The sequence below is a fragment of the Brachyhypopomus gauderio genome, chromosome 20 (assembly GCF_052324685.1).
Source record: "Brachyhypopomus gauderio isolate BG-103 chromosome 20, BGAUD_0.2, whole genome shotgun sequence".
Classification (NCBI taxonomy): domain Eukaryota; kingdom Metazoa; phylum Chordata; class Actinopteri; order Gymnotiformes; family Hypopomidae; genus Brachyhypopomus; species Brachyhypopomus gauderio.
This window is the reverse complement of record NC_135230.1, coordinates 569,014-580,000: the sequence shown is the minus strand read 5'-3', so window position 1 is coordinate 580,000 and position 10,987 is coordinate 569,014. Positions and strand designations below refer to the sequence as shown.

Below are 10,987 nucleotides of genomic sequence, written 5' to 3'. Positions count from 1 at the left end.
CTCCAGACTCCGAGTTGGCTCTGATGTACAATGATGAATCTGTGTTAGAGAATCACCACCTGGCTGTGGGGTTTAAGCTGCTCCACCATGACAGCTGTGACATCTTCCAGAATCTCACCAAGAGACAGAGACAGAGTCTGCGCAAGCTCGTCATCGACATGGTACACACACACTGGGGTATAGCACCATCCAAAACAATAGTACATGCTCATTTATATGAATATTTATTTTGTATATTTTTAAAATAATGTTTATTTAAGAAAACGAAGAACATATTAGAAATAGCTCATGTTGCTCATACCTGGGGTGGGGGTGTTGGAGCTCCACTTACTTGTGTTGATGTGACAGTAAGAAGGTGGAAGAGAGACAGGAGAAGGGTGGAGGAGAGACAGTAGGGTGGAGGAGAGACAGGAGAAGGGTCTTCCTGTCAGTGGTGGAGATGCTGCTGCCCCAGCAGACCACTCCATAAAATATGGCTGATGCCTCCACAGCATCAAAGAAGGACCTCAGGAGTGTGTGCTCCACTCCAAAGGACCTGAGTCTCCTTAGGAGATACAGTCTGCTCCGACCCTTCCTGTAGAGAGCAGCTGTGTTGTCAGTCCAGTCCAGCTTGTTGTTAAGGTGGACACCAAGGTATTTGTAGGACCTCACCATCTCAATGTCTGTGCCCTGGATGTTTACAGGCACAGGATGAGAGTGTTTAGTCCTGCAGAAATCCACCACCAGTTCTTTAGTTTTGCCTGCATTGATCTGCAGGCAGGTCTTCTGGCACCATGTGACAGTCCTGCGTCAGTCCTCTGTACTCCCCATCATCTCCATCACTGATGAGGCCAACGATAGCAGAGTCGTCAGAGAACTTCTGCAGGTGGCAGCTGGCAGAACTGTACTGTAAATCTGCAGTGTAGAGGGTGAACAAGAAGGGAGCAAGAACTGTTCCCTGTGGAGCCCCCGTGCTGCAGACAACAGTGTCACACTGACAGCCCTTTGTCCTCACGTACTGCGGTCGGTTAGTGAGGTAGTCCAGAATACATGTGGTGAAGTGGTGGTCCAGTCCAGTGCGCTCCAGCTTGTCCTTCAGGAGCATGGGTTGGATGGTATTGAAAGCACTGGAGAAATCAAAGAACATGATTCTCACAGTGCTCCCAGTGGTCTCCAGGTGGGACAGAGATCTGTTTAGCAGGTGAATGATGGCATCCTCCACCCCGATGCCAGGTTGATAGGCAAACTGGAGTGGGTCCATTGATGAACTCACAAGTAGGCGGAGGTGGACAAGGAGTAGTCTCTCCAGGGTCTTCATCAGGTGAGATGTTAGTGCTACTGGCTTGTAGCTGTTGAGGTCTTTGGGGTGTGGGGTCCGGGTCTTTGGCACCGGTACCACGCAGGATGTTTTCCACAGCTGTGGGACTCTCCCTAACCTCAGGCTGAGATAAAAAAGGTACTGGGTTACTCCACACCGCTCATCGGCACAGGTCTTCAGGAGCCTTGAGTTGATGCCACCTGGACCTGCAGCTTTCCTGACCTTTATCGTCATCAGTGCACTTCTCACCTGGGATGTTGTCAGTGTCAGACTGGAGTGGGGCAGGAGAATGATCAAACCTATTGAAGAAGAGATTGAGATCATTCACCCACTTCTGGTCCCCCACTGTGAGTCAGACTTTTTGTGACCTGAAGTAGTGTTGAGACTATTCCTAACGTTGTTCTGCTGCAGTTGGTCCTCCATCTTCCTTCTGTAGATGGTTTTACCATCTCTGATCTTCCTCCTCAGCTCCTTCTGCACAGATTTCATCGCCTCCTTGTCACCTAATCTAAAAACCCTCTTCTTCTCCTTCAGTAGAGCCTTTATATCAGGGTTAATCCAGGGTTTGTTGTTGGAGAAACACAGCACAGTCCTGGTGGGTACAGTTTTTTCCACATAGTCCGTTATGCAGTGTGTAAGGCCCTCAATGTCGTCCCCGTGAGGATCACACAGTTCCTCCCACAGTGTTGTGGTAAAACAGTCCTTCAGAGCCTCTTCAGCCTCTGTAGTCCATTTCTTCACTGTGCGAGTGACAGCTGGCTCTCTGTGTACGAGGGGTTTGTACACAGGCAGGAGATGAACCAGGTTGTGATCTGATCTTCCCAGGGGAGGGAGGGGTGAAGAGTCATATGCCACCCCTGTACTGGCATAGAACAGGTCGAGTGTTTTAATGTCTCTGGTGTGGCAGGTGACGTACTGGGTGAAGGAAGAGCTAGGTGCCAACATCTAATGTTGTTTTATTCAGAATAGAACACAAATCACAGATCAAAAGTTTAAACTGAGAGAATGTATCATTTTAAGGGAAAAATATGTTTCAAAATGTCATGGTGTCAACAAATCCCAAAAAAGTTGGGGCAATACCATTTTTACCACTGTGTGGCATCCCCCTTTCTTCTTACAACACTCAACAGACGTCTGGGGACAGAGGAGACCAGTTTCTCAAGTTTAGAAATAGGAATGCTCTCCCATTCATGCTGGAGGCATCTACATCAGATCCACGCAAGATGTTCAAAATCTTCTCTTCTCTCCTCACACCCTCCCCCCTCCAACTCCTACTTCTCTTACTGCAGATGATTTTGTCACCTTCTTTGAAGAGAAGGTCAATACGATTCGCAGCACCTTTTCCCTAGTCCGTGTGCCCACTGTGTCCCCTCCTACTCCTCCCTTTTCTCTAACCTCCTTCTCTCCTCTCTCAGCTGAGATAGTGCTTCAGCTGCTGACATCCAGCAGTCCCACCACATGCCCTCTGGACCCCATTCCATCCACACTCCTCCAGACAATCTCCCACGAACTCCTCCCTTTCATCTCGACCATCATCAACAACTCCTTATCTTCAGGAATTGTGCCATCATCATTCAAGGCGGCTAGGGTGGTTCCAATCCTAAAGAAACCCAACCTTGACACCACCAACATCAGCAACTACAGACCGCAACTATCTCTCCTCTCATTCCTCTCTAAGATCCTTGAACGGGCTGTACACAACCAGCTATACTCTTTTCTCTCACAGAACCAGCTTCAGGACCCCAACCAATCTGGCTTCAAGCCGGCACATTCTACGGAAACTGCATTCATTCCAGTAACTGAGAAACTCCATGCGGCTAGAGCAACTGGACTATCATCAGTTCTGATTCTGCTTGACCTTTCGGCGGCCTTTGACACAGTCAATCACAAGATCCTCCTGTCCATCCTTTCAGGCCTTGGTATCACTGGGAATGCATGGACGTGGTTTGCATCCTACCTGGAGGGACGTTCCTACCAAGTAACATGGGGAGGATCAACATCCACGCCATGCAAACTCTCCACCGGTGGTCCACAAGGCTCAGTGCTGGGTCTACTTCTTTTTTCCCTTTATACCCGATCACTGGGTGAGACAATTTCTGCACATGGCTTCTCTTATCACTGTTATGCGGATGACACCCAGCTCTTCTTTTCCTTCCCGCCTTCTGACGCACAGGTTTCAGCTCGAATCTCTGCATGTCTAAAAGACATTGCCTCTTGGATGGCAGCTCACCACCTAAAGCTTAACCCAAGCAAGACGGAGATACTGTACATCCCTGGAAGAGCCAGTCCTCATCGTGATCTTTCTATCTCATTCGAGAACACTGTGATCACTCCATCCATGGAAGCGCGTAGCCTTGGTGTAGTTGACGACACTCAACTCTTCTTCACGGCCCACGTTGCTAACACAACACGATCATGCAGATTTGCCCTTCACAACATTCAGAACACGTGTGTAGAAGTATAGGAACATGTGTAGAAGTATATGAACATGTGTGTAGAAGTATAGGAACACGTGTGTAGAAGTATAGGAACATGTGTAGAAGTATAGGAACATGTGTAGAAGTATATGGACATGTGTGTAGAAGTATAGGAACACGTGCAGAAGTATAAGAATATGTCTGTAGAAGTATAGGAACACGTTTAGAAGTATAGGAACGTGTGTGGAAGTATAGGAACATGTGTGTAGAAGTATAGGAACACATGTGTATAAGTATAGGAACGTGTGTAGAAGTATAGGAACACGTGTAGAAGTATAGAAACACGTGTAGAAGTATAGGAACACGTGTGTAGAAGTATAGGAACACACGTGTAGAAGTATAGAAACACGTGTAGAAGTAGAGGAACATGTGTGTAGAAGTATAGGAACATGTGTGTAGAAGTATAGGAACGTGTGTAGAAGTATAGGAACACATGTGTAGAAGTATAGGAACACATGTTTAGAAGTATAGGAACGTGTGTAGAAGTATAGGAACATGTGTGTAGAAGTATAGGAACACGTGTAGAAGTATAGGAACACGTGTAGAAGTATAGGAATGTGTGTAGAAGTATAGGAACACGTGTGTAGAAGTATAGAAACACGTGTAGAAGTATAGGAACGTGTGTGTAGAAGTATAGGAACACGTGTAGAAGTATAGGAACACGTGTGTAGAAGTATAGGAACACGTGTGTAGAAGTATAGGAATATGTCTGTAGAAGTATAGGAACATGTGTATAGAAGTATAGGAACATGTGTGTAGAAGTATAGAAACACGTGTGTAGAAGTATAGGAATATGTCTGTAGAAGTATAGGAACATGTGTGTAGAAGTATAGGAACACGTGTAGAAGTATAGGAACGTGTGTAGAAGTATAGGAACATGTGTAGAAGTATAGGAACGTGTGTAGAAGTATAGGAACACGTGTGTAGAAGTATAAGAATGTGTGTAGAAGTATAGAAACACGTGTAGAAGTATAGGAACATGTGTGTAGAAGTATAGGAACGTGTGTAGAAGTATAGAAACACGTGTAGAAGTATAGGAACACGTGTAGAAGTATAGGAACACGTGTAGAAGTATAGGAACGTGTGTAGAAGTATAGAAACACGTGTAGAAGTATAGGAACACGTGTGTAGAAGTATAGGAACACGTGTGTAGAAGTATAAGAATGTGTGTAGAAGTATAGAAACACGTGTAGAAGTATAGGAACATGTGTGTATAAGTATAGGAACGTGTGTAGAAGTATAGGAACATGTGTAGAAGTATAGGAACGTGTGTAGAAGTATAGGAACACGTGTGTAGAAGTATAAGAATGTGTGTAGAAGTATAGAAACACGTGTAGAAGTATAGGAACATGTGTGTATAAGTATAGGAACATGTGTAGAAGTATAGGAACGTGTGTAGAAGTATAGGAATGTGTGTAGAAGTATAGAAACACGTGTAGAAGTATAGGAACATGTGTGTAGAAGTATAGGAATATGTCTGTAGAAGTATAGGAACATGTGTATAGAAGTATAGGAACACGTGTGTAGAAGTATAGGAACGTGTGTAGAAGTATAGGAACGTGTGTAGAAGTATAGGAACACGTGTAGAAGTATAGGAACACGTGTAGAAGTATAGGAACATGTGTGTAGAAGTATAGGAACGTGTGTAGAAGTATAGAAACACGTGTAGAAGTATAGGAACATGTGTGTAGAAGTATAGGAATATGTGTGTAGAAGTATAGGAACACGTGTGTAGAAGTATAGGAACACGTGTAGAAGTATAGAAACACGTGTAGAAGTATAGGAACACGTGTGTAGAAGTATAGGAACACGTGTGTAGAAGTATAGAAACACGTGTAGAAGTATAGGAACGTGTGTAGAAGTATAGAAACACGTGTAGAAGTATAGGAACATGTGTGTAGAAGTATAGGAATATGTGTGTAGAAGTATAGGAACACGTGTGTAGAAGTATAGGAACACGTGTAGAAGTATAGAAACACGTGTAGAAGTATAGGAACACGTGTGTAGAAGTATAGGAACACGTGTAGAAGTATAGGAACACGTGTAGAAGTATAGGAACACGTGTAGAAGTATAGGAACACGTGTAGAAGTATAGGAACACGTGTAGAAGTATAGGAACATGTGTAGAAGTATAGGAACATGTGTAGAAGTATAGGAACACGTGTGTAGAAGTATAAGAATGTGTGTAGAAGTATAGGAACATGTGTGTATAAGTATAGGAACATGTGTGTATAAGTATAGGAACATGTGTAGAAGTATAGGAACGTGTGTAGAAGTATAGGAACGTGTGTAGAAGTATAGGAATGTGTGTAGAAGTATAGAAACACGTGTAGAAGTATAGGAACATGTGTGTAGAAGTATAGGAATATGTCTGTAGAAGTATAGGAACATGTGTATAGAAGTATAGGAACACGTGTGTAGAAGTATAGGAACGTGTGTAGAAGTATAGGAACACGTGTAGAAGTATAGGAACACGTGTAGAAGTATAGGAACATGTGTGTAGAAGTATAGGAACGTGTGTAGAAGTATAGAAACACGTGTAGAAGTATAGGAACATGTGTGTAGAAGTATAGGAATATGTGTGTAGAAGTATAGGAACACGTGTGTAGAAGTATAGGAACACGTGTAGAAGTATAGAAACACGTGTAGAAGTATAGGAACACGTGTGTAGAAGTATAGGAACACGTGTGTAGAAGTATAGAAACACGTGTAGAAGTATAGGAACGTGTGTAGAAGTATAGAAACACGTGTAGAAGTATAGGAACATGTGTGTAGAAGTATAGGAATATGTGTGTAGAAGTATAGGAACACGTGTGTAGAAGTATAGGAACACGTGTAGAAGTATAGAAACACGTGTAGAAGTATAGGAACACGTGTGTAGAAGTATAGGAACACGTGTAGAAGTATAGGAACACGTGTAGAAGTATAGGAACACGTGTAGAAGTATAGGAACACGTGTAGAAGTATAGGAACATGTGTAGAAGTATAGGAACACGTGTGTAGAAGTATAGGAACACGTGTGTAGAAGTATAGGAACATGTGTAGAAGTATAGGAACACGTGTGTAGAAGTATAGGAACACGTGTAGAAGTATAGGAACATGTGTAGAAGTATAGGAACATGTGTAGAAGTATAGGAACGTGTGTAGAAGTATAGGAACATGTGTAGAAGTATAGGAACACGTGTAGAAGTATAGGAACACGTGTGTAGAAGTATAGGAACATGTGTAGAAGTATAGGAACACGTGTGTAGAAGTATAGGAACACGTGTGTAGAAGTATAGGAACACGTGTGTAGAAGTATAGGAACATGTGTAGAAGTATAGGAACACGTGTAGAAGTATAGGAACACACGTGTAGAAGTATAGGAACATGTGTAGAAGTATAGGAACACACGTGTAGAAGTATAGGAACATGTGTAGAAGTATAGGAACATGTGTAGAAGTATAGGAACACACGTGTAGAAGTATAGGAACACGTGTAGAAGTAGAGGAACATGTGTAGAAGTATAGGAACATGTGTAGAAGTATAGGAACATGTGTAGAAGTATAGGAACACACGTGTAGAAGTATAGGAACACATGTAGAAGTATAGGAATATGTGTGTAGAAGTATAGGAACACGTGTGTAGAAGTATAGGAACGTGTGTAGAAGTATAGAAACACGTGTGTAGAAGTATAGGAACACACGTGTAGAAGTATAGGAACACGTGTAGAAGTATAGGAACACGTGTAGAAGTATAGGAACATGTGTAGAAGTATAGGAACACACGTGTAGAAGTATAGGAACACGTGTAGAAGTATAGGAATATGTGTGTAGAAGTATAGGAACACGTGTGTAGAAGTATAGGAACGTGTGTAGAAGTATAGAAACACGTGTGTAGAAGTATAGGAACATGTGTAGAAGTATAGGAACACGTGTAGAAGTATAGGAACACGTGTAGAAGTATAGGAACACGTGTAGAAGTATAGGAACACGTGTGTAGAAGTATAGGAACACGTGTGTAGAAGTATAGAAACACGTGTAGAAGTATAGGAACGTGTGTAGAAGTATAGGAATATGTGTGTAGAAGTATAGGAACACGTGTGTAGAAGTATATGAATATGTGTGTAGAAGTATAGGAAGATGTGTAGATGTATAGGAACGTGTGTAGAAGTATATGAATATGTGTGTAAAGTATAGGAAGATGTGTAGATGTATAGGAACACGTGTGTAGAAGTATATGAATATGTGTGTAGAAGTATAGGAAGATGTGTAGATGTATAGGAACACGCTTGTAGAAGTAGAACTGATAGAAACTGATATGTCTCTGTGTATATATTCACATGTATGTTCATATTTGTTTATCTATGTGTGTTCATATGTCTTTATATATGTGTATGTAGGTGTTGGCCACAGATATGTCAAAGCACATGACACTTCTGGCGGATCTGAAGACGATGGTGGAGACGAAGAAAGTGACAAGCTCAGGTGTTTTGCTGTTGGATCACTATACTGAACGCATACAGGTATGTGAGAGTTCTGAGTGTGTATGTAGAGTATTGGATAACTATACTGAACTGATTCAGGTATGTGAGAGTTCTGAGTGTGTATGTAGAGTATTGGATAACTATACTGAACTGATTCAGGTATGTGAGAGTTCTGAGTGTGTATGTAGAGTATTGGATAACTATACTGAACTGATTCAGGTATGTGAGAGTTCTGAGTGTGTATGTAGAGTATTGGATAACTATACTGAACTGATTCAGGTATGTGAGAGTTCTGAGTGTGTATGTAGAGTATTGGATAACTATACTGAACTGATTCAGGTATGTGAGAGTTCTGAGTGTGTATGTAGAGTATTGGATAACTATACTGAACTGATTCAGGTATGTGAGAGTTCTGAGTGTGTATGTAGAGTATTGGATAACTATACTGAACTAATTCAGGTATGTGAGAGTTCTGAGTGTGTATGTAGAGTATTGGATAACTATACTGAACTGATTCAGGTATGTGAGAGTTCTGAGTGATGTGTATTTGTGTGTGTGTGTGTGTGTGTGTGTGTGTGTGTGTGTGTGTGTGTGTGTGTGTGTGTGTGTGTGTGTGTGTGTGTGTGTGTGTGTGTGTGTGTGTGTGTGTGTGTGTGTGTGTGTGTGTGTGTGTGTGTGTGTTTCCCAGGTCCTTAGGAACATGATGCACTGTGCTGATCTAAGTAACCCCACCAAACCCTTGGAGCTGTACAGACAGTGGACACAGAGGATAATGGAGGAGTTCTTCAGACAGGGAGACAGAGAGAGAGAGACAGGCATGGAAATCAGTGCCATGTGTGACAGACACACAGCCTCTGTGGAGAAGAGTCAGGTACACACACACACACACACACACACACACACACACACACACACACACACACACACACACATTCTCACACACATACATATACACACATTCACACACACACACACACACACACACACACACACACACACACACACACACACACACATTCTCACACACACACACACACACACACACACACACACACACACACACACACACACACACACACACACACACACACACACACACACACACACAGCCTCTGTGGAGAAGAGTCAGGTACACACACACACATTCTCACACATGGACTACAGAATCCAGCTTGTATATTATGATCACCGTTACCATCATGTTTAGTCTAGATCCTCCATGTATGGGGCTAATTCCTGCCCTGTGGTTAGGGTTAGTACATTAGGGTAGAGTTCGTTTTGTGCTTGCAGCGACAAAAGATGCAACTAAACCTTTGTGTGTGTGTGTGTGTGTGTGTGTGTGTGTGTGTGTGTGTGTGTGTGTGTGTGTGTGTTTTAGGTGGGATTTATAGATTATATAGTGCATCCCTTGTGGGAGACCTGGGGTGATCTGGTCCATCCCGACGCTCAAGATATTCTGGACACACTGGAGGAGAACAGAGACTGGTACCAGAATACTGTACCACAGAGCCCTTCTCCACCTCCAGACGCGGACAGAGGCCCGACAGATCGCTTCCAGTTTCCCATCTTCCTGGATGATGATGCACACAACCACAACGACACACACAATTACACACACACAACACAACCACAGGTGGAGTTAATTAGTGCTGATCAGCCTGAAAAAGAGGGAGAAGAGGGGAGAGGAGATGGAGAAGAGGAGAAAAGAAAGGCAGAGGATGAAGAAATCAGACAGAGAGAAGGAGAAATTAAAGAAAACAAAGACAGAGAATATAAGGAACAGAAGAATATAGATGAAAGAGAGACAGAAGAGAAAGAGGGAACAGATGAAGATGAACAAGAATTTATGAATGAGGGAGGTAAGAAAGAGGAAGAAGAGAGAGAGGGAGAGGAAGAGGAGGAAGAGAGAGAGGGAGAGAAAGAGGAGGAGGTGGGAGAGGAAGAGGAGAGAGAGGGAGAGAAAGAGGAGAGAGAGGTAGAGGAAGGGAAGGAAGAGAGAGAGAAGGAGGAGGAGAGAGAGGTAGAGGAAGAGGAGGAGAGAGAGTTAGAGGAAGAGGAGGAAGAGAAAGAGGGAGAGAAAAAGAAGAGAGAGGAAGAGGAGGAGGAGAGAGAGGTAGAGGAAAAGGAGGAGGAGAGAGAGGTAGAGGAAGAGGAGGAGAGAGAGGTAGAGGAAGAGGAGGAAGAGAGAGAGGGAGAGAAACAGGAGAGAGAGGAAGGGGAGGAGGAGAGAGAGGTAGAGGATGAGAAGGAGGAGAGAGATGAAGAGGAGGAGGAGAGAGGAGTAGAGGAAGAGGATGAGGAGAGAGAGGGGGAGGAAGAGGAGGAGGAGAGAGGAGTAGAGGAAGAGGATGAGGAGAGAGAGGGGGAAGAAGAGGAGGAGAGAGGAGTAGAGGATGAGGAGAGAGAGGGAGAGGAGGAGGAGGAGGAGGAGGAGAGAGTGGGAGAGGAAGAGGATGAGGATTAAGGCCCTGAAGCAGCTGAAACAAAAAGGCAAGATAAATACAGGAGAAAAACAAAACAGCAGAAGAGAATTTTTCACCCAATGAAGTTAAGGACAGTGAGTCAATTTACACTGTACAGGACAACTCACTCTACTGCACCACATACTGGATCAGTGCTGAAGTTTGGTGAGCAATATGGTCCTGCCCCCTTAGAATTGATACCCCTCCTACCCTACCCACCAGAGCAGGGGTACTCAAATAGAAATGATGACGGGCCACATTTATTCAATCACTGAAGGGGCCGGTT

General features: G+C 43.5%; 1 protein-coding gene across 2 annotated transcripts in view; it reads left to right on the top strand.

Moving 5' to 3' along the window:
* LOC143484389 (3',5'-cyclic-AMP phosphodiesterase 4C-like) overlaps positions 1 to 10,987 on the top strand; it is a 44,420-nt gene extending 33,433 nt beyond the window's left edge. For both annotated transcript variants that reach the window (XM_076983083.1, XM_076983084.1), the window contains 4 exons: positions 7 to 161; positions 8,156 to 8,278; positions 8,928 to 9,110; positions 9,618 to 10,987. In XM_076983083.1, coding sequence (XP_076839198.1) covers positions 7 to 161; positions 8,156 to 8,278; positions 8,928 to 9,110; positions 9,618 to 10,703 — 1,547 coding nt within the window. In that variant the 3' untranslated portion in view covers positions 10,704 to 10,987. The remainder of the gene's footprint in view (positions 1 to 6; positions 162 to 8,155; positions 8,279 to 8,927; positions 9,111 to 9,617) is intronic.